Source organism: Miniopterus schreibersii (assembly GCF_964146895.1).
Source record: "Miniopterus schreibersii genome assembly, chromosome: 14".
Classification (NCBI taxonomy): Eukaryota; Metazoa; Chordata; class Mammalia; order Chiroptera; family Miniopteridae; genus Miniopterus; species Miniopterus schreibersii.
The window spans coordinates 50,375,795-50,399,606 of record NC_138114.1 but is presented as its reverse complement, the minus strand read 5'-3'; the positions used below and the strand labels follow the sequence as shown (position 1 = coordinate 50,399,606).

Genomic DNA, 23,812 nt, shown 5'->3' with positions numbered 1-23,812 from the left:
GTCTGCAGAGGCAGAGCTAGAGACGGAACATTCCAGAGGAAGCAAGGGAGGCAGAGGCCACTGCGCACACAGCTCGGGTTCAGCTAAGTACGTCTGGCCTTCAAAGGACAGTGAGGGCTTCTCACCATCTGAGCCAGAAACGGAAACGTCACAGTGAAGTCCAAAGATGTTCGTCTGAACGCAAATGATAATGGCAAAAGCTAGAGGAAAAAAACCACACCAAATAGTACAATATACACATGTGCTAGATAGGAAGCCTTTAAAAATCAGGTTTATGCTGGGCTCCTGGGCGAGGACTTTTATTGCATATAGTTTATAGGAAGAATCACCCACAGAAAATAAACAAGGCACACACGGGGGTAGGCTGTAGGCCTGCCTGAAGTTCGGTGGAGGGCAACGGACTAGTTTCCCACTGTCCACGGGTGTGATCACTCACCTGGGGAGGCAGCCCGTAAGAAAAGGAATACTGTGTTTTGGTCACTGATGTGACCTGACAATTAATATGTCTCAAGTGGAAAGACATAAATCCCATTTATGAAGCATTTTAATGAAATGGGAAAATATTTTTGAAATTACATTAAGAAAAAAGTAAGAAGCAAAAGTGTAGGTATATGCACAGGGGAAAGCTGGAAGGAATAAAGACAGGAGGTGTTACTGGTGGCTAGAGCTGAGTGGTGAAATTATGGGAGAACTTCCTTAAAATTTTCTGTTTTTTAGCAAAATAATTTACAAATTACTATGACTTGAACAATAACAATGACAACAATAAAAAGAAGGAATGACAAGCACCAGGCCACATGGTTTGGAAAACAGTTAATCCTCCCATAGATGCTCCTGTGGCATGTGGGGCAGCACGCAGCCTGGGCCTACAGGGGTTAACTCCAAGCTAGGCTCAGGAGGGAGGGAAGGCTCTGCCCTCAGACCTGGTAGGAATCAGGATCCCCTGGCTCCTGGAAGCTGACCTCCACAGACCATGTGAGAAGGTGGGTATCAGGGGTTGAACTGGGTCCCCACATAAAAAATATCCTGGAGTCCTGACCCCCAGTACTCTAGAACGGAGACCTTATTTGGAAATAGGGTCTTTACAGAGGTAATCAAGTTAACATGAGGTCATTAGGGTGGGCTCTAACCCCAAATGACTGGTGTCCTTATAGAAGGGGGAAATTTTAGACATAGACATACACACAGACACACAAGGAGAGCACATGAAAACAGAGGCAGAGATGGGTGATGCTTCTATGAGCATAGGAACACCAAGGATTCCAGCACGCCACCAGTAGGTGGTAGAGCGGTCTGAACCAGATGGCTCCTCCTAGTCCTCAGAAGGAACCAACCCTGCCAACATCTTCATCTTAGACTTCCAGCCTCCAGAGTTGTCAGACAATAAATGTCTGGTGTTTAAGCGCCCAGACTGTGGCATTTTGTTATGACAAACTGAGACAGTGGGGGCAAGCCTGCCTGGAGTCAGGTCATGGGGAACCTCAGCAAGTAAGTCACTTGTCTCTCTGGGACTCAGTTTACTAATCTGGAAAATGGGAGACTTGGCCTAGAGCAGTGGGTTTCAAACTTGGCTTTAACCCTGGAATAAAACCTTACACAGAGCCCAAACATAAAAGGTAAAAAGAAGCCCTGATGAGGTAGAAGCTTTCTCTGGATTATGCCCCATCCCTACAGTGCAGCCTTCCGAAAATCACAATTCCAGGTTGTCTGGAAAATCCCCATCAGTGTTCCATTCTAAGCATCTTTTTTTTTTTTTTTTTTTTAAATTTTTATTGATTTCAGAGAGAGGAAAGGAGAGGGAGAGAGATAGAAACATCAATGATGAGAGAGTCATTGATCGAGCCCGTGACCCGGGCATGTGCCCTGACCAGGAATCGAACCCCGATCGCCTGGATCCCATGCTGAGCCACGCCCGGCTGGGCAAGTCTAAGCATCTTTAAGAGCAAAACCCACTGACTAGGATCACTGAGCACCTCACAAGCACTCAAGCACATGCCAGGCACTGAGCACCCAGCCCCTTGACCTCAGGTGGCTACTAATCTTAGTGGAGTGGTGGGACTAATGCCCGGAAAACAGTGGGCAGACAGGCCAGGCTGCCCTCTTCCTCCCTCCTGAGAGCTACAGCTGCGAACAGGTCACCTGATGTTCTAAATCCGCCACATCTAAATTTATCTTGCCCTCCAAGGACGAGCAGATGCTGTGCCTTATCGGGGCACAGCAAGTGGCAGAGCGACAGACGTGACGAGCCCTTATCACCCCAAGGACGAGAATGACGTCTCCCTGACTATGAAATCAAGAATAAGAGTGCTAGCCTGGCAGGCCTGAAGGGGACTGGGTCATTCAGGCCCCTGGGTGGGATGGGACCTGTCCCAGGAGCCCGACATGTACCTGGCAACACGAGGGGACCAGTAGCCCTTAAGCATGAGTAAGCAGAAAGGGGAGGTGTTTGAGGCATAGACCAGCCCCTGCCGCATCTCTGAAGGGGGACCAAGCCACCCCGTTCCACTCAGCGAGCACCGACACTGTGCAGGCCAAGACCACCATGGGCTGGATTAAGGGGCCACTGCTGATTAGACAGCAATGTTGAGCAGCCTACCAGGGGCTGGAGACCCCAGGGATGGAGTCCAGGGTCAAACTGAGCTAATCCAGGCCTGGGCTTCCCTTCAAACCCTCCCAGGACAGAGGCCTGAGATCCCACCTGCTGAAGGCTATGGGGTGACTCCTGCCTGCCAGCATCCCGGAAGAAATGGGCAGGGACCCCTCAGCCATAGTCTTGTGGGGTCTGCCAAGATGGTGAGGCTCTGACCATCCTCTTGGAGTCCACAGACTCATCAGGGGACATAAAGTCAACAAGGAAAGAGGGAAATGGCGTCATTGTTCCCACTGCCCCATTGTGGAATCAGACAGTAGATCCAGTCTTTATTCATGCAAATTTTAATTACACAAATGAGATGTCAATTCATTCTCCTTTTAAAAACCATATGTCCTTGCAAAGAAACCCACCAGGCCAGGAGTCTGGACAGAGTATGACACTATCAGCTTCCCAGGACACGGTGTGGGGCCAGGGGAGGAAGGAGGGTGGAGTTACAGGAATCTGAGCAGGCCTCCAGGAAGAAGAGGTTGCAGGCAGGGACTTAAGGGTGGGCTTCAGATGACCCCAAGGCATGGGTTCCTGGGACACTGGACCCATGTGATGGCAGCACAGAAACAGCTCCATTCACCACTTGAAGCCAATTCAGCTTCTTTGGGAAACTCTAAAGCCCTCCCAAAGGGTCTTCAACCTCTGTCCTCAAGCCACTAGAACCACAATGATGATGATAACAATGATGACGACGATGATGGCAATGAAGGAACAGCAATAGCACATGCTAGGCACTCTGCTGTGTGTGTGTGTGTGTGTGTGTGTGTGTGTGTGTGTGTGTGTCCCCGGTTCTACCAGCTCAGTATTACTATCTCCATTTTACAGACAGAAAGTGCAACCCAGAGAAATTAAAACAACTTGCCCAATGTCACTTGGCTGGGAGCAGCAGAGCCACCATCTGACAGTGCCCAGGACCGAGGTTCTTCCGCAAGACCACACTGCTTCTATGGCCAATGGTACAGCAACAATGCCTAGCACACAATAGGGCTCAACAAATATGTGTAGGCTGATTTCTTGTTTAAAGGAATAGGCAAAGCTGAGGGAGTGAATTATCGAGTACTGGGCCAGTTCAAGGCAGTCTTCATATTATTATGGTGTTTTGGTGTTTTTCTTTAGTGCTAAGATTCTATCCTTTCTTCTAGGAATCCCCCACAGCTTGGAGCCTCTCCTCCTGGAAAGAGTTAAGGCTTTGGTAAGAGGCTCTGCCACCAGGCAAATGAAATCCCCCTGGTCCTGTGGGTCTACAGGGCACAGGGCACCACAGCAGCTAATTTCTGTGAACAGCCTCATCGTAAACGTCAGTCTCGCCAGGGGGTGCGGAGGGGGCCCTGATTTATTATATAGCTTTTGGACGGTTCCTACAGAAATATTGCCAAACAGCAGAATAATCAACTCTTTCACTCAAGCCCCCTCATACTTTTTTTTTTAATGAAAGAATAAAGTACGCAATGAGCCTGAGCTAAATAAATAAAAATGCCACACTTTTCCCCAACGGAACTTTCTGCGTCACTGAGAAATATTTGCAGACCTCAACAATCTTTTATCTTCACAATGACGTCTAGCCTTCCAAGCTGTGGACATTCTGAGAACTCCTTTGATTTGGGCCCTCTAATTATCTTATGAGAACAATTAACTTATTAACTAATAATGTCATTATTTGATGTTTCATCAAGCAGACATTAGAGAACCAACCCCTTCTTCCTCTCATGGTCCGACTGCCCTCCTCCAGGGCTGTCTAAAATCGTTACTCATGTCTAGGGCTCACACTAGAAGGAGACGTGTATGGCAAGGGATTTCTGTCTTAATACTCATCGCCACCAATCACAGTGTCTGGGCTGAGGAGGAGGGCAACATCCACTCTCCTACTATGCACCCATCTACCCACCCACCCATACACTCACTGTGCCAACAACAGAGACTCCAAGATGGACAGGATGTGGTCCATGCCCACAGGGAGCTCACACAAAGAGATACCCTGGGAGGCTCAGAGTGATGTCACCTCTTCCAGGGATGTTCCTGAAGGGTGCAGACCCTTGACACTGTCTTCCTGCTCAGCCTCCTGCTCTTCCAATTTGTTATCTCCGCTTTATTTCTCTCAGTCCCCTGGGCAAAGCCATGAATGAGCTCCACGGGTACATAATAATTGCTCAATAAACACTGTTGAATAAACAAATACACGTACAACCCATATTTAAAAGATAAAATAAAAAGAGAAATAGACAGAAACATCTGTTCATGTGAGTGCCTGAGTCTCTGCTTTAATTACTGATGGGAGCTGATGCCCAAAATGTTTGAGTCAGTATGATGTTTGGGAATGAAAAGCTGTAACTCAGGACCAGGGGCCACTTGGAGCCTCTTTACTCAAGTCTGAAATGGGTAGCTGGACGACATGCTCCCCAGTTCCTTGAGTTTAGGAGTCTGTGGAAACCTAACATCACCGTGAGAATTAGTCAAACTGCAGCCTTAGGGAAAACTGGCATGGGCCAGGAGCTACTGCTGCCTCCTGCCTTCCCCACTTAGCAGTGAGAGACTCTGGCCCCAGCCTTGTGATTGTGCTAAGTTTCCTCATCTATTCAGTAAGAACTGGGGGGGAGGGGTACTCAAGTAGATGCTTTCTAAGGTTCCTCCTCCATCTACACTTTTATGGCTTTAGGTTTAAACCACTGGCTATGATTAAATTTGAGTATGGCAAGCACATGTCACAATTTTTTTTTTAAATATATACTGATTTCAGAGAGAGTAAGGAAGAGAGACAGAAAGTTGAAACATTAATGATGAGAGAGTCACTGATCGGCTGCCTCCTGCACGCCCCCGACTGAGGATCAAGCCCACAACCCGGGAATGTGCCCTGATGGGAAATTGAACAGTGACCTCCTGGATCCTAGGTCAATACTCAACCACTGAGCCACGCCTGGCTGGGCATATGTCACAATTTTTTTTAAACCTAATTTCCAATATTTTACCTCACCAATTCCTTCACTCACTCAATATTTAATGAGCTCCTATTATGTTCCAGGCACTGTTCTAGTGGTGAATCAGACAAGACATGGTCACTATTGCTATGGGACATCCAGTCCAGTGGGGGAGACAGAAAACACGTCAACAACTAGATGACAGATGACTTCAGCTGGAGACACCGGCACAGAACGTTAATAAACAGCACCATGTGAAAGGCGGGAACTAGAGGGAGAGCATGACTCCATTCTAGAGGCGGGTTGGGGAGGCTTCTCTATGGAGGTGACATCTGAACTGGGACCTAAAGGCCCTGGGTAATTTGTGAGGGAAAGCATTCTAGGGCATAGCAGTGGCAAAGGCTCCAGGCTGGAGACAAGCTTGGGGTATACGAAGAACAAAAAGGTGACCAGTGAAGCTCGTGTCTGGGGAGGAGGGAGTGATCCAAGATGCAGGCGAGGGCTGAGGGAGGAAGGGCATTGCCAAGAGGCCCATGAACAGAATGCAGGAGGTCCATGGACTTGGATGGAGGAAAATGTCATCTTACTGTTCACCGACTACTAACTGAAAATGAGCACTTCCTTCAGTCACATATGGCTACAACCCATAGTGATGTGAGCGGTGCGGGGACTCATCAACAAGGAAAATCACAGATCCATTCCTATCACCCCAGTTACAGAAATCTGGAAGTGTCTGCTCATCACAAATTCAAAATCACAGTAGCTAGCAGACCAGCTGCCGATCTTACTATTTAAAGTATTAACAAAGAAGCACACATACTTCAATATCATAAATTTGAAAAGTATCTAATCTCTGTATTTCATAACCCCATGTGTTTTATTTTATATATGTAAAAGCATCGTTCTGAAAGGGGTCTCTAGGCTTCACCCAATGGCCAACGTGCTTATAAGCCACAGTCGGGGGTTTGGGTTTTGCTCCAGGTGGGATGGAGAACTGCTGCAGTGGTGTCTGCAGGGGATTCCGTTTTCATATCCAGAGTCACCCTGGCTGCTGGGAGGAGCTGGCCTGTGGCTGTGCAGGGCAGTGCTGAGGGCAAGAGGGGGTGTGGCTAAGCAGACCACTGTTCTGGGCAATCCAGAAGGGGCATCGTTCTTGGGTCCTCCTAGGCTCTGCCCTTCCCTTTGATCAAGAACCTTCCCATCGCACCACCCTAAGCTGTCCCGTCACCTTGGCCTGCAGCCTATCCCAGGACATCCTCCCAAAGAGCTTCAGAAAGTGAGCTCATGAGTCCACAAGGAAAATAAATGTGGTCTCTGCCACTGTTTGGTTTGTGTCTCGGTCTAGAGAAGCAGTGAGATTTTTATTTAAGCAACCTTCCAGCAGGACCCCAGCAGAGGCTGGGCAAACACCAGGGCGACGGACTGTAAACAGGCGGGAAGGCCTGAGCGCTGGGGCCCGTGGCCACGGCTTAGCCCCTGGGTTTATGGCGGCCTTCCTGTTTTCCCGGCTCTCCTCACACTGCATCACACACAGAGTCTTTTCAATGGCCTCTAGGAGAACAGAAGAATTCATGTTTGCACGCCAGCACACACGTGTCTCACACCCTCCTGGGGGAGTGGGCCTTGCCAAGAGGCTGGTTCATGGACCTAGGGGACCCATGGGGATGGGGCCCGTGGGGTGGGGTCCATGGACAGAGAAAAGATGAGGTGAATCTATGCTCCAGGGGATCCCCCAAAGCGGAAGTGATGAGGGCAGGGCCAGGTCAACTGGAAGGTAAAGAGAAAGCTTGGTTCCCCAGGGACCTGTGGTGGCCAGGGCAACAAGGCCTCCACACTGTCCCCACCCCTATTCTCTCTAAGCCTAAATTAGCATGAAGAACAAAATGCCTCTGGGAGGTAAAGGCCAGACGCCAGGGGGCTCTCCTGAACCCCCCTCTCTGAAGGCCACTCAGTTGTCCATAACAATACCCTCCCCCTCTCCCGGCCCCAGGACAAGGGCCCAGCTTCTCTACAACTGCCCTTGTGCCCCCAGCATCAGGAGTGAACATGAGCACCCAAGCCCCAACAGAGGAGAGGCCCAGCAGTGGGGTGGGTGGTGTCAGGCATTCCAGGAAGAAAGTTGGGGTGCTGCAGGACTGGGTCCCGGATTCCTAAGGGGGCTCCAAAGAAGCCCTTTTTACACACAGTCTCGTTTGACTGTGTCCATGGTCACTATGTCAGCTGAAGAAACTGAGGCTCAGCAAGACTGACAGTTTGTCAGGTGACTGGCAAAAGGGCTGGAGTCTGAACCGGTCTCTCTGGACCCAGAGGCCCTGATCCCTTGGCCAACTCCACTCTAAGCCCCAAGAACGCCACGGGGATTCCAACCTGAGGTTTTCAGGATTGAAGGTAGGTCTTGAGGACATCTCCCCACCCTTTAGTGCCCTCACTTCTTCGCCTGCTCACATCTGCCTTTGTGAGGGCAGGTGGCTGCCTTTCATTTCAAACACCAATTAAGCAAGTTTCTCCTCCATACTGGCATGCAAGATGCCCCGAGGGAACAGTTGTCACCTGGCCCTGGGGCCAGGACTGAGCAGGCCTGGCATGCCTTGTAGGTCCCACATGGCCTGGGAAACTGCTGGAGGCCAGGCCTCACGGAGAAGCCATTTAGAAAAGCTAAATGGCCGCTGGTGGCCTCACATTCCATGGCAGTCACAGGGAAGTTCACCCAAAGCCTCGGGCATAAGTCCCAAGAGCAGCTGGGCCTGCAGAGTTCTGGGGAACAGGACCATCCCATATCCAATAAGAAGCCTTCATACAGTGGGGTAGAGGGACACCATAGGGACCACGAGGGAGGAGGGCCAGGACCCCCACCAGTATGGAGGGGCCCCATCACACCCACACCCCAGGAGCCCTTGCTAATCACCCAGGCCCCTCATCACAGCCATGTCCTGAGTGGGGCTGGGACAAACCTCACTAGGAGTGTTTGGCTGTGCTGGTTCCTTGGTAGATTAAGCCCCCTCTGCTGTTGGAGGCACCTCGCCATGTGGGTGCTGGGTAAAGAGGACTAGGCTGTGCCACTGAGCATGGTGGCCCCTCGGTGAGCACTGACATCTCCCACAGGAGGAAAGAGGAGCCCAGATGCTCACCCCACCCTTGGCTCCCAAAGCCTGGGGCTGCTTCCCAAGGACAGGACCCAGGGGCCCCAAAGGAGGGGTAGAAAGCTACAAGTTGGGGCTCAGTGCTGGGCCTGGCCCCCCTCCACCACCCTCCAACAAGTTGTGCCTCGGTTTCCCCATCTGAAAAGTGGAGTAAAACAACAGTATCTGCCTCGAAGAGTAACAGAGGTAATTCTGCCCAGTACAAAACAAATACTCAAACCAAAAATGGTTGCAACTTTATGTCAATGAGCAAGGACATTGGCCTGGAGCCCCACCTGGAATCTCGGAGTTGATCTGTATTGGACCCACCCTGTGGGGTTAACAGGCCCACCATGCCCCTCCCAGCCCCTCCCTGAGCTCCCTTGAGGCAGGATGCTCACCTATGGTCCTCCGGAGGTCTTCACACTGGCTAATGTGAGGGAACTTCAGGATTTCCTTCCACTTCTTGCTTTTCCCTTTGCGCTTTCCTCCGCCCCCTGCAGAGATGGGGGAAAGATGTCAGTTGATATTGATCTTGTCCAAGGCTTCAGAGCCTGTGTCCCATCCCAGTGAGCCTGTCCCCCAGCACCATGACTGGGAGAAAGCCAGGGGGGAAGGGGCTCGAGGTCCAGTCAGTGACCCCAAATACCCCAAACACCAGGCACACACACTCCATCCCCAAAGGGTCTCAATCCTTTGTGTTCTCCCTATGTGCTCAGACCTAAGCTCCCCCGGGCAGCAGCAGCACGGGAGCCCCTCCAGGCATCCATACAGGCAGCCAGCCCTACCAGGCGCCCTGATCTTCCTCGGCATCTCCCACTGCTGTCCACCCCGCTGGGTGCCTGGTATCTGGCCCAGACTAGACCATAACCTTCCCTTTAGGCTCAGGAAGTCCTTGTGGAAAGGATCCATAGCAAGTGGACTGCAGTCCCCTCACCACTTCAATTTGTCCTCATTTCCTGTGCAGAGTCACCTTCCCCAACTGGAGGCCAGATGTTGGGGACAAGAACTTCAATTTCCACTTGTCTTAGGTACCTCCCTTCTTCTCCATCCCCACAGACCCCAGGGTCTCGGAGGATGTTTCTCAGGGCTGGAAGGACTCCTGAAGGGCCCTGTCACACCTCATGTCCTCTGCAGTGTGCGCACCTGATGAATATGCACACACTAGGAGCACATACAACGGACATGCACAAAATGAACACACACATCATGAACACAATGAACAGACATGTAATGAACACACAATGAAGATGCACACGTAATGAAAATGCAAACATAATGTGAATATGCGATGACCACATGCACACACAAGGTGTTCCCAACATCCCCATGCTCCTTATCAGGGCGACCGCAGACAGATGTCAGAGCACTCAGGTATGAAAACACCTAGGGGGCGCTCACTCTGGCCTAAGTGTCCCTGAGCCCACCAGTGTCTGGACCTTGGACCTGGAGGTGCCTCTGTGTCCTGTGGCCAGTCCCTCAAGGACTGAGATGCTGTCACCTGCCCCTGCCCTCAGAGTGGCCCTTAGATATCATCTGTCAGTGACTTGCCAAAGGTCACAAAGCCCTTTAGGCCCTTCAGTGTCTCAGAATATTAAGGGTCTTTCACCTTCCTTCATGTGATCAACATCCCAAGCACCTGTGGAGCTTGGCTCTGGGCCCACCCCCCGCCCAGTGCGCACCGCAAGGCTGGCATAGAGCTGGTCTCAATGAATGGGGATTCCTAAGTCATCCACCCTGCCCTGGAAAGCTGGGGCCGTGTCTCCAATCAGCAAGTGGGTCTGCTTCTGAGGACGGGAACAGGACCTCCATCCTAGGGGCTGGGAAGCAGGAGAGGGAGCTGATGTAGGAAGGACAGAACACAGGTCCCTTTCTCCACAATCTGCTCTTCTGGTCTTCAACCTGGCCAAACAACCCCAGCTCCCTTGTCTCAAGTGTCCATAGAAGGAAAGGCCTCAGACACCAAAAGGCAGAACAAATGTGTATTGGGCATGTGCTATGGCCAGGCACATCAAACATTATCTTGTTTAAGCCTCATTAAAATGATTATTTGGGAAGAAATCACTGGGCCAACATCACAGATGAGGAAACAGATGTCTGAGGTTACGTAACTCATCAGCTGATGGCTCTTTGCTCAGCCAGGGCACACATGTGCACACTCATGCACACACTGCAGAGCCCTCCCACTGGCCCAGCCCTGGGCTAAGCCCTCACCTGCACTCTGCTGGAGGTCTTGCTCTAACTCTATATGGCAAAATTATTACTATTCCCATGTGGCAGCTAAGGAAACAGGCATAGGGGTTGGGGCGGGGGAGAAAGAATTGAGTGGCGGACAGCCTCACAATTCACTAATGGCAGAGCCGAGACCCCACCCTGAGCAGCATTCAGACCCCAGGCATTCACCCTCACCCTTTAGACCCCCCTTCCAGGTGCACTGAAAGCCAGGGTAATTCTCAGGGATCAAAAAGAAGTCTGGTGTCAGACATCAGAAGTGATACAGCATCAGTTAGAGGACCTGGAACGGGATCTCTCTTGCTGGGGCTCAAATTCGTGAGCTCCAAGAAAAAATGCCACCCTGGATCCGAGGCTGCATACTTGTTCTGTTTGACCCACATGTGGGTTGTTTGCCTGTTCACTGAACCAACAGTCAGGATCTAAACATTAGGAGATTTCGTGTAAAATCCATTTCAGACTTCACTCCCATAACCAGGCATCCCACATGGCAAGAATCAGCTGGAGATGGGCAGTAGCTGCCCCTGTGGACAGGCCATGTGGCCTCCATCCAGGACGAGCAGCTGCTCTCAGGGCCTTTGCACTTGCCATTCCCTTCGTCAGGGAACTTGGCAATGGGCCTCCTCAAGCTTGCACATTCAGACCGGAAGCCCCTGGATGGTGCCAGGTACAACCAGCAGCAGCATGAATGAGACCATGGAAACAGCCACCCTCCCTTCCGAAAGTTTAGGGCGCTGCTGGTTAGTTAAAGGCACAAGGACACAGGGTGGAGAGTGGCACTGGCTACAGCAGCCCCAGGATTCCAAGGAGGGCCCCTTTCTCCTGTTGTCTCATGAAATGGCCATTGGGTTGCAAGGAGCCAGGAGGCTTGAAAAGGTCAGCATTAGGCTCACATGAGGAAGCAAATTTGTTAGAAATCTAAATTATGTTGCTGGCGGGTCTTGAGAATACACATATGGGCAGGTGGGGGACCACAAAGCTGCTCTGAGCACACTGTGATCAAGGTCTTGGAAGGTTCTCAAGTATCCTAGTGACTGTCCAAGGGAAGGATGCGCTGTGTTCCCAGCCAAGAGACGCCGATGACTCACCCCTCTCAGCCGGTCAAATGGAAGGTAGTGTTACAATTTTGCCCATGACGTCTGTGCAGCTAAAGAATCTGTTCAAATCCTTTCTGCCCAGGTGAGCTTTCAAGACTCAGTTTCCACAGCACTGCCAGCAGGGTTGCTTTTCAAGAAAACACCACCATGGGAAGGCTGTGGGTGTTCGAGGCCATGGGCACAGTGGAGGAGGCCAGTTATTCTGATGAGGGAGGGTACCTCTGGGTCTGCTGCCTCCACCCCTGCACTCCCCACCACTGATATTTCTGTCACGACCACAGTGGCACCCCCAGCTGAAGCTGATGAGGGAGGTATGTGGCATCTCACTGGGTCAATATCTCTTTTCATTCAGCCCTAAGGCAAGATCCCAATTATAGGGCCCGATCGGGGGCTGCGTCACTGAGTGATTCGAGCCTTTTCAACAGGGACATGATTCCAGCCAAGTGTACTTGAGGTGACCTCAGCCTGCAGGGGACTTTGTCCAACTCAACACACTTGGCAATCACTGTGAAAAGGAGATCGGCCACTTGGGGAGAAAGCCCCACCCCTCTGTCCTCAGTTTTCTCATCTGGGATGCAGACAGGTTGTGCCAGGACAGGGCAACAGAACCTCCCCCCTTTCTTTTTTTCAAATCCTTGCCCAAGGATATTTTTTGCATTGCTTTTCAGAGAAAGTGGAAGGGAAAGAGAGAGGAAGATAGAAACATCGATGTGAGAGAGACACATCAGTTGGTTGCCTCCAGAGCGCTAATCAAACCCTCTACCCTTCAGTCTGAGGGCCAACACTCTAACCACCGAACCAAATCAGCTAGGGCAACAGAACCCCTTTTTCCAAAAGACTTTTTTCTTGGAGAGCCTGGCAGGTAAGATAGACAATAAGAGAGCAGATTAGGGGGGTAGGGCAGGGGAGATGGAGCTTATAAACACAAGCCAGGGACCTCATCCTGTTTTTGTGGGTCTCACTTTCTGGAAATATCCAACACTTGCAGGGTCTCTACCTCAGAGCACGCTCTTCTGTGAAGTGTCCTGGATGCCCCCCTGAATTAAGCTGATGCCTCCTCAATTCTCCCCAAACCCCTGCCCTCAGTCCCTCAGTTACAGCACTGTTCCCAAGTACTCAAGCTGGGAGGTCGGGATCTGGTGGTGCCGGGTGGAGATGCTCCCATAACTACCCAATAAGTGAATATTTAGAAGATAATGTAACACATGGGGTCACCAAAGGCACCTCTGGCCTGGGTCTCCTGAGATGGGGACTGTGCCACTTACACTGGGTGGCCCAAGTCCGCAAGTCCTCAGGGCAGGAAGCAGTAGGTAGCCCTGGTGTCACTGAGTATGTCCAGCACCTTCCTGGCTGGGCATAGGACCCCAGCCAGGGCAAGAGAGGGCAGAGGACGAGTCTAGGGGGCACAGAGCCTCTTCCTACCCAAAAGTGCTTTCCACAGCCTAACATTACCACCACCTTCACCATGTGGTGGGCTGGTCCTTCTTACCACTTCAGAGACTTGGGGTGGGCCCAAAATACCAGACTAAGCCCCAGGCTCCATCCAAAGGTGGATGCTCTGGTGCTGGCACAGCCCGGCCAGGGTGCAACCTGCCCAACCTCAGTGAAGCAAGAGGGAGAGGAGGGAGGAGGGCCTGAGCCTTTCTAGGTCCTGTTAACCGGCCTAGGAGCTGAACTGAGCTGCTAGTCAGGGGCTTCTGCTTTTTATGAGGATCCCACCAAGAGGGTGGGCAGAACCCATGGTGGGCAGATGGGAGCAGGCATCAGCACACCCTAGGCCCTGAGGCCGACTCCACCCTGTGGACAGGACATGGGGAAGGGAAGATACACCGTTATCCCGACCCCAGGACATTTCGTGGTGTTGTAGCTGTCAGCCTCAAGAACCTGAAACCTCCAGAATGTTCTTCAAAGGCAGTGCAGCGTTGAAGTGGTGTGAGGCGTGGGAGGTGGCACGGGGCATGTGGGGCCTGTGGCCTGTGGGCAGGTCCCAGCACCTCCGGGCCCCACCTCATGGCCACACCGCAGTCGGGTTTCCAGAGCAGAAAAACCTCAGCCACACCAGAAGGATCCCACACCTCAATTAGGAAAACCCAAACCAACACCAGGCCTGGTAGCTGGTCACCATGGGGATGGGAAGACACAGCCCCTCCCCAGCACACTGAACCTGAGAGCAAGTAGGCCTCTGGTGTGGCTTTGTGGAGGGAGGGGGGAGAGGCTGGGGATGGTCCCTCCCTACTGTCAAGGGCAGCACTAATACTGGGCCACCTTGACCGAAGGCTGCAGCCTTGAGTGACAGCTGCAGTTTCCCAGGGGTGCTAATGCCCACGGCCCTGCGGCCTCGTCACCACAGTGTAAGTGGGTATCACTGCATGTTATCTGAGACCTACCACACAGCAGTGTGTGGCCTTGCTTAGTCACACAGTGTTTCTTCCTGCGAAGATGCTGCTGCCCAATCTGTATCGCTGCATTAAGAATCAGAGCCAAATGTGCAAGTACCTAGCATAGAGTAGGAGGCTCACAAAATGTAGCCATTATCATCAACACCCCCGCTACTGCCTTCCCTGAAACCATCATCACCACTGGTATCACCATCACCGCCACCACCACCACCACCATCACTACCACCAAAATCACCATCACCACCACCATCACCCCATCACTACCACCACACCACTGGCATCACGACTTTTGTAGATGAGAGAACTGAGGACACGGAGCTGGCAAGACACAGACAGAAGGTCTCAAGCCCAGGTCTTCTGACTCCAAGTTCAGCACTACTCTTCCCCAACATGCACACCGCACGCATCACTTCCCCATCAGCATGATGTCAGCATCTTTGTGACGCTTCCCAGAGGGAACCACAGGGAAGTTGCAGGGCTCGGGAGGAAAGAGCGGCTGGAGCAGAGGGAGTAAAGGCAGGAGTGGTAGCAGGTGAAGTCAGAGATATAACGGGGGCCAAATCATGTAGCCTCCTGCTACCACTCCTGCCTTTGCTCCCTCTGCTCCAGCCGCACTTTCCTCCTGAGCCCCGCAAACACCCTAGTCCCCTTCCTACCGAGGACCTCTGCTCTAGCTCACGAGTTGGTAACTTTTTCTGTGAAGGGACAGATAAAACCTCTGGGTCATGGATAGACAATATGTAAATAAATTAAGCTAGCTATATTCTAATAAAACGTTATTACAAAAACAGGCAGCCAGCTGTCGGCCCCAGGGATTTGCCTCCTGGGGGTAGGGGTCACAGTTTGCCTGAGTTTATCTGTTCTTGCTGCCTGGAACCCTCTTCTTTCTTGTTGGGATAAAATATCCTCAGGGTTGACACCTTCAGGTTTTTACACAAATATCACTTTCTCCATGAAGTGACCCTTCCCACCTTTTTTGGCTTAATAATTTGTTGAAGTAAAATTTATAAACATAAAATCAAGCACTTTAAAGTGAACGCCTCAGTGGCATTTGGCACATTCGCAATGCGCCACCACCACCTCTGCCTAGCTCCCAAGCATTTCCATCCTCCAAAGTAATGCCTGCAGATCACCATCCTTAATGCCACAGTACTCACCCACCCAATGCCCCACCGTTCCCAACCCCTCTGCCTTTCTTCTACTTTTCATTTTAAATTTCTATTGCACCTATGGCCTTGCAACATTCTACATGGCTTATGGATGCTGTTTATTGCTCACTGACTCTTTCCGCCCCTCCTTCCATTACAGTGTAGGCTTCATGAGGGCAGGGCTCTTTGTTTTCTTCCCTGCGGTCTCCCAAGCACCCAGAACAGTGCTTGGCACATAGTAAGTGCTCAATAAACGGCGAATAGACGGATAAACAGATGGAGAGGCAGGATCAGAAGGGAAAGGTGGTTTCCAAATAAACTTTGAAACAAAAAACACATCACATACCATAGTCTTTTCTGAGCCTCTGTGTTTCTTCCTGAAAATGGGAACAGAATCATCTTCCTTGGGACGCGCACAGCCTCCCCGATACTTCCCCTTGGGTGTGTCTCCTCTCATCTCAATGCGGCAGTTATCCTGACCCTGGACCAAGGGCCCCTTCTCCCAGGGCAGCGTGGAAAGAGCTGTCATCAGATGGGCAGGGTTGGCCTTCTAATGTCTCTGTCCATGAACTGGGTGCCCATAGGCCACCTCCCCAACCTCTCCAAGCCATAATTACCTGACATAATAACCAAATGCCCTTTGTAATGTCAGATACAGAGTGCCCTTAAAGCCCTAGCGTTATGCCAGGCACTGGTGGGAGCTAAGTTATTAACAGGTTCATAAGCCTTCTCGCTCCGTCCTGGCTCCCTACGCTTCCCTCCCTGTGGCTCTCCCTTTCTTCTATTCCCCAGTGTCTCTTTAGGAGTTTAGAGAACATTTCGTTCAGGAGAAAGCAGACCCCCATTCTCCTCTTGCAAACACTAATGGCCTTCTTAAAAACGTCCTTTCCAAGGAAAATCATTTTTCAAATGTATGTTTGGGCTTACTACACTTTGCCCACACCAGTTTTCACAGTTGAGAAAGTCTGGCCACAAAAATTAACTTTTCACTGCAAAAGTAATCCCCTTCTCTCAGCAAAACCCAAACTTGGTCACTTTTGTCTCCACTATGTTTCCTCTGGGTTAAAAGAGAAGAAAAGTGGGGAGGGGGAAGGAGGAGCTTAGTTGGCCCCCCGAGAAAAGCCACTGGCAATTGTAACTTGGCCCCGCAGCACAACTCTGGCTATTTTGTTGGAGAAATAAACAGGATTATCTGCTCATGAAAAAAAATGCACCCATTTTTCATCGGATATTCATAAAAATATTTGTATTTCCCTATGAGTAATAATTACTTCCGCTGTCCCCAGAATTTCTGCATCACCTATTTAAAAGAAGCTGAACAGGCTCTTTGGAAATCCTTCCCCATCAAGTCCACCCAGCAACCTAGGATGTTCTGATGGCAATACAACTATGCTCACAGAAAAAAGTGGAGGCCTGAGGTGCAGAGGTCAGGGAGAGCCAGGCCCTGGCCTGAGTGCTTCAGCTCCATCATCTTTGAGTCTCACCACACAACAGCAAAGTGGATTTATTTTACAGAAGAGGAAACAAGCCCAGGGAGGCCAAGATTCTGGCCCACGGTCACACAGTCACTAAGTGAGTAAGCTGAGATGTGAACCCAAGAATACCTGGTTCTTAACTCTCGGTCCATGAGCCCAACATGGAGTTGGCTCAAGGGACAGGTGAGAACTGGGCCCTGACAAAGTGCCTCCAAAATCTGAAGCTACAGAAGCCCCAAACCAGCACAACATAGAGATGCCTGTGGAGAGAAGTTTCCAACACAGAGGTGAAGTCTCCTGAACTGGGGCCAAGAGAGAGTTCTTGATTCCCACCTACCTTCACCCTTTCAGTAAATGGCACCACACTCACCCAGCCACTTAGGCCAAAAACCTAGGTGTCTTTCCCTTCGTCTTCAAAGACAGCAATCCCTGGCCGAGTCTTTCTCAAGCTGCATCACTCTGACCTCCTGTCTGTAGTCAAATCTCCCTCTGCCTTCCTCTTATAAGGACCCTGTGGTCACACTGGGCCCACCTGGATAATCCAGGATAACCTCCCTACCTCAAGATCCTTAACTGAATCATATCTGAAAGGTCCCTTTACCATGTAGGTAACATGTTCTCACACTGTAGGGATTTGGATGTCAACATCTTTGTGGCAACCATTATTCAGCCTACCATAGCGGTGGTTAAGACCGTATGTTCCAGGGACAGACTGCCTGGGTTCAAATCCCAGCTGTGCCATTGACTCCTTTGTAACCTCATGGATATCTGAGTCATGAGCTAATGCATGTAAAGCATTTAGCTCAGTAAAGAAAGCTCAATGAAAGGGGTATAATTATCCTCTCCTCTCCATCAAACTCAGAACTAACAGATGTCAGAGCTGAGAGGGACTGCAGTGATCAACCAGCTCTGCCCCTCACTGAACTGCATCCTCTGTGTCCTCAGCTGGGGAGACAGAGGCCCAGAGAGGAGAATGAGTCACACAGCATTTTCTCATGCAATCCCCAGCACCCGTTAACTACCACCAGTCACAGACCAGCACAAAGGAAGAACCAGCAGGCCCTGCAGGCCCTGCAGGCTGCTCTGCATCCAGTAGATACTGGAGGACACTGCAGCCAGTGTGTCACACGGAGGGTAGTGCAGTGCTCCCTAGCAGAGCGTCTGCAGGAAGCACCTGCTGGTGCAGCCACCCCTGGTCAGAATCTCCCACCCATGTTCCCACCCCACCCACCAGGCTCAGGGGCCAGAGTCAGACACTATGCATCTTTCCTCAGGAGAGATCAGCAGGACTGACCTTGGCCAGAGGCGCCGAGACCCAGGTTCAGGGCCAAGAGCAAGTGCTCTGGACTGCAAATGGGAGCCAGGCCCCTTGCTTCCTTCCCTCTCTGAGTGACCTCAAATCGGACACCTCCCCTCTTTGGGCCTCCGTTTCCAAATCAGAAGAGCGAGGTCCTGTACCAGACCAGTGGCCCTCAACCTGCAGTCCGTATTTCCAGGGTTCGGAGCCCTGGGTCAAGTTTCAGAGATTTCTGAGGGTCGCACATGAACACAAAGCTGGAACACACGCTCACCTTGCTGGTCTGGTCATTAAAAGGCATCAGAGTGTGCAGCTGAGGCTGCACATACCCACTCAGAGGTGTCTATGATAAACAAGATGGGGAAACAGTGCCTCACCTCACACAGATGGCTGTTCAGCAGGCAAATTCCTCCACAAAAGGGGAAAGGAATCACCACAGGTCCTTGGGTGCTTGGCAGCTGCTCAGCTATGTTTGCTGCTTCCAGCCAACGAGGCTGACTCAGCCCAAAGGCTTTCCCCTCCCACAAATCTGGCCCAGGCAGGTACTGCCCCCACTGGTTCAATTCCCTACCTTCACATCACCCTCCAGCTGACAACCGGGACACCCAGAAGGCCTTTCCAAGATTCAGTACAGGGCCTGTCCTATGGTCTCAGAGGCAGCTGAGAGCAGACTTTCAAACATAGAGATGCCCAAAGTGGTGTGGCTGCCAGGGCAAAAGCCAGGCCTTCACTTTCTCACTGGAAAAGTTATTTCCTGCCTCAGGGCCTTTGCACATGGCATCCCTTCTGCCACTTCCAGCATCATTTTTTAAAATGAAATATTTCAAGCTTAAAGAGAACAAAAATCTGTAAAACATACACACCTGCAGGTTTTGTGAAAACATTTCATTCATCCACTTCTGTTGAGAGATGTGTAGATTATTTCCAGATTTTTACCATCACACATAAGCTGCTCTGAGCACTCTGACACATATCGTCCCCACTTCACCGGGTCAAGTCTTTAGGTTGCAGTCAGTGTCACATCATTCCCTGGACCCACCCTCATCAATCCAAGAGTTGTGTCTCCATGTTTCAATCCCACTGCTCCTCAGTCTCTCCTTCAAAGCACATTGCATAATTTGTCTTTATTGGGTTCCCCTCTGAGACAACTGGGACCATGTTCCTTTTGCTCACCTGTGCCCAATGACCAGTGCCTAGGACACTGCCTGGCACACAGCAGACCTCAGTAAGTGTCTATAAATGAATGAGAGAGCAGAGGGCACCAACCCAGAAGCTGGTTATCTGTGCTCCTTCCCACCCAGGACTCAGAATCTGGCACATCAGAGTCCTGGGAACTGAAAGGTCAGAGGCTCATGGTCAGGCTTGGTTCTGACCTTCATACGGGCTTCCCCAGCACTCCCTACAGACAGACACCCTGTTCCACCACAGCAGGTTTGGGAAGCACATGTCCCACCACCAGGCCTAGATGTAAGCAGGAGCTGCTCTGGGAACCTGGAGACGTGGGCCAGGCTGCACCTCACCCTTCAGCATCCTGAGTGGCTGGAGTGTACCAGCCCCCACCCGCTGGACACACCTGAGCCTGGGGTAAGGCCAAGGAGCAGGGCAGGCAATGTGCCTTCACTTGCTATCAATCACTTAGGGTCTGTTTCCAATGCTTTCAGTGAACGCACTGGATACAGGAAACTGGGGGGCAGCCAAGCAAATAATAACATGTTAGTTGCTGTTACTAACAATACTCTTTACAGGCCAGCCTCTCTCAACTGTCCCCTCAATTTGACAAAGAAGGTCCTGTTCTGAGAAATGGGGACACAGAGGAATGGTGGGGCACTCTTTCCTTGCTTTCGAGGTGGCAGGGCCTTAAGCAGGCAGGCTTAGGGACCAGCCAATGATGCAGACTGGAGACAGAGGGACAGACAGAGCCACATGGACAGACCATGACGCAGTGAATTAAGATACTCTAAAAAACAAGCAGCAACAAGCCTCCCTGCCAGTCCACCCGGCCCCGCCCGCTGTGGAACGCTGGGCAGTGTCAAAGGTCCACCCTCCAGACATCCAGCAGAGAATCGGGTTCAAGTCCCAGTTGCCAACCTTTTTAGCTGTGTGGCCTTTAGCACAACGCTTCCTTTCCTGGGCTCTGTTTTCTTCTCTGTGAAATGGGCTAATGCTTTCTGGATTGGGGGGATCAACAGAGAAAATGGATGGGAAGCCATTCAGCACTGTGAATGCTGGTAGCTTCCCAGGCTGCCAAGGGCAAAGGGCCTCCAAAATGCCATCCTAGTCCTGAACCTGCCCCATCCCCTTGAAGGGCGAGAGCACTGATCTCTGGAGGTGGAGGTGAAAGCATTTGCCACCCTCCCACACACCTACATAATGGGCCTCTTTCTGAACACAAAGGCTGCTGAAGGGTACTTAAGCACCCGTCCCAGAACCAAAGGGGACTGGTTATGACAGCCTGGGGGAGGGGACCACCCCACAGACTCAGGGTGGGGCACACCCACAGCCACCCCAGCTTCCTGTGCTCCCCACCCTGGGGCTCCTCTGGCTGAGAGGAAGCCAGCCCGTCTGCCTTCATGCTCTCCATCCTTCTCACATATCTGCTTCCTCAGAGCACAGTGACTTTTTATTTTTATTTATTCTCCTCCAACTCAAAACAGCCTGTATTCTGAGTCCCAGGAGCAGGGCTTAGTTGTGGCCTGGTCCAAAATCCCAGAAATCAGAGCCTGCCGCTTTAAGAGACAGAGGGAGCATCCTGGGCGTGGCACACCAATACACGAGCGAGAACGCACACACACTGCACTGCAGTTTTCTCCTATTTAATTCTGACACTAGCCTATTTTGACTCACCATGCCCATTTCACAGGTGAGGAAACTGAGGCTCAGAGCCCTGCCTTTAGTAACACAGGAATGGGACAGTCAGGATTCCAACCCAGGTCACTCAGCCTTTCAAAGACAAATACTGTACCTCAGTTGGGGCCAGTGATGTCTGACAGGAATCTAATGCAAGCCACAGAGGCAATATAAAACTGTCAGCCACGTTAGAAAGAGGAAGAAGAAAGGTGTGAAATTCATTTTAATAACATATTTTATTTAACTCAATATATCCAAAATATTATCATTGCAACATGTAATCAGTATAAAAATTATTAATGAGACATTTTACATTTTTTTCACACTAAGTCTTTGGAATTCAGTGTGTATTATATACCACAGCGCATCTCAGTTCACACTGGCCACATTTCAAGGGCTCCATGACCATAGACTGGCTTGGATAGCACCAGTCTAGAGCAACAGAAAAGCACTGAAGACCAGGGCAATTCACTCATTCATCCAGTTATTCATTCAGTCAGTCAGCCAGTCATTCTGTCACTCACCCTACTGACCAATATTTACTGTGAATCTCCAGTGGGCCAGGCAGGGTGCTAGGGGTGGGAATACAATTTGAATGAGGCAGAAGTGATCTCTCTTTAAGGGGGGGAGGGGGGGATGACACATGGAAAAGGCAACAATGAGGAAACCACACTCCACTGGCTCAGTCAGTGTCCTGTCCCCATAAGGACACAGATGGTCACCAGTCAGGCCAGGGTACCTAAACTGAGGCTGAGTCTGGAAAATGTGGACACATCGCAGCCTCTTCTCCTGGACATCAGAACCACCACCCCTACTCCCTGCTCAAGAAAATTTGGCACAGTAACCTCCTGGTATGATTTTCATCCTATCCTCAGACCCTGAAACCAAACACACACCTGTGTCCTCTGTCTCCATGGCTGCCATCCTGGACATCCCCCCCTTGCCCCATGACTGGACCAGCCTCCTCCTTGCTCTCCTACCTCCCTTCTCACCCACACCAAACCATCTCCACCCAGTAGCCAGTTATCCAGACCCAAATCAAATCAGGGAATTCTCTCACTTAGAGAATAATGTCCAGGGCCTTGCACACTCCAGGCCCACACTCTACTCCAAACATACTGTGCTCCTCTCATTCCCACGTAGACTTCCAGCTCATTCCCCCAGCCAGATCAGTCCCATACTGGCTCCTTTCTGACACCTGTCTCCAGTCACATGCCCCCTATGGAGGCTCCCTGGGCCCCCTCTAAAGCGTCTCATTTTATCATCTGATCCTGCTTTTCTCATTGACCCCACTATGCTCATCACTACCAGGAATTCTTACTGTGTATGTATTTATATAGGTTGTTTATTTCTACATGACATGATCTTCTTTGCCTCTTGCTTACTACCAGCCTGTCACTCCCTTCCGAGGGCAGGGACGGCATCTGCCTTGGTCACCGCTCATCAGTGTCCAGACAATTCTGGACACAGAGTCCTCCACAGAGGCATGTGACCATCCTTCTACTCGCTAAGCAATCTGGGGAGGGTCACAAACCCCATCAAGCCTTGAGTTTTCCTGCTCTGAAATGACACCTCCCATCACTGATTCTGATGGGGGATCAGGGAAGGAGGAAGGGAGCAGATGCTGTCACCACCAGAACAACCTTTGCCCTAGTGACAGCGTCTACAAGCAGTGGTGGGGCAGGCGGGGTGTTGGTCACCCTGGCAACAGGTGGTTCCTCCAGAGGCCCCTGGCAGAGGCCTCAGGGAACCCCAGACCTCTGAGTGGAAAGAGCTTGACAGGCCCTGCCCGCTCCTCCAGCTCCTGGGCTCGGCAGCCTCTGTCCCAACACCTGGACAGTCCTGCTTTCTGGCCCCAAGAAGTATTTACATTTTGATTAAGTCTGGTTTTAAACCACCAGGTAGTCTGGCCGGAGGCCGATCCACCCCCGGCCAGTCCAGCTGTAATAACAAAGTGCACTGGGGGGCAGGTAGCAAATGTGGGACCCTGGGAGGAATTAGCCACATTTCCAGTTCCCCTCACCCCACCCTCTGCCCTAAGCCACCTGTTAGAGAACAAGAAACAGCTCTTGTGAACAGAGGTGGTAAGCACCTTGGTGAGCATTGGTGTTAACCATGCAGGGCAGGGAGCACGCGGCACCCAGACCAACCCCAGCTGAGAGGAGCGTTGCCCCCACCCCAGTAAGGGCCGCCCTCCAACAGGTGCTGTCTCACCCAGGAAGCAGGAAGTGAGTCTTCCCAACTGGGGACTTGCACCAAATCACAACTTTATCCTGTTGGACGTATTCCGAGGGCTCCACTAACAACCCACAATTGTGAGACCTCGGGAGGCTGGGAGCGAGCCCGGTTATTTTACTACCTTCAAGTCTCCTTGAAAGTACGGTTCTAGAAGCAGCAAATGACACCCTAAAGGAAAGTGGACTCCTGAGTTCAAAAGACAGTAGACCCTCTTATTGCAGCTTCAATTACCCTTGGTCAACCATGGTTTGAAAATATTCAATGGAAAATTCCAGAAATAAACAATTGCTAAGTTTTAAATTGTTCTAAATAGTGTGATGAAATCTCACAATGTCGCTCTGTCACGCCCAGGATGTGAATCATCCCTCTGTCCAGTGTATCTACTGGCCCATTAGTCACTTGGCAGC

The 23,812-nt window shown here is 51.1% G+C and overlaps 1 protein-coding gene across 1 annotated transcript in view; it reads right to left on the bottom strand.

The window, feature by feature from the left end:
• The window catches only part of GRK5 (G protein-coupled receptor kinase 5), a 159,168-nt gene that overhangs the window by 77,786 nt on the left and 57,570 nt on the right, over nt 1-23,812 (bottom strand). The window contains exon 2 of the mRNA XM_081157650.1: nt 9,074-9,169. Within this exon, the coding sequence (XP_081013776.1) occupies nt 9,074-9,169 (96 nt within the window). The remainder of the gene's footprint in view (nt 1-9,073; nt 9,170-23,812) is intronic.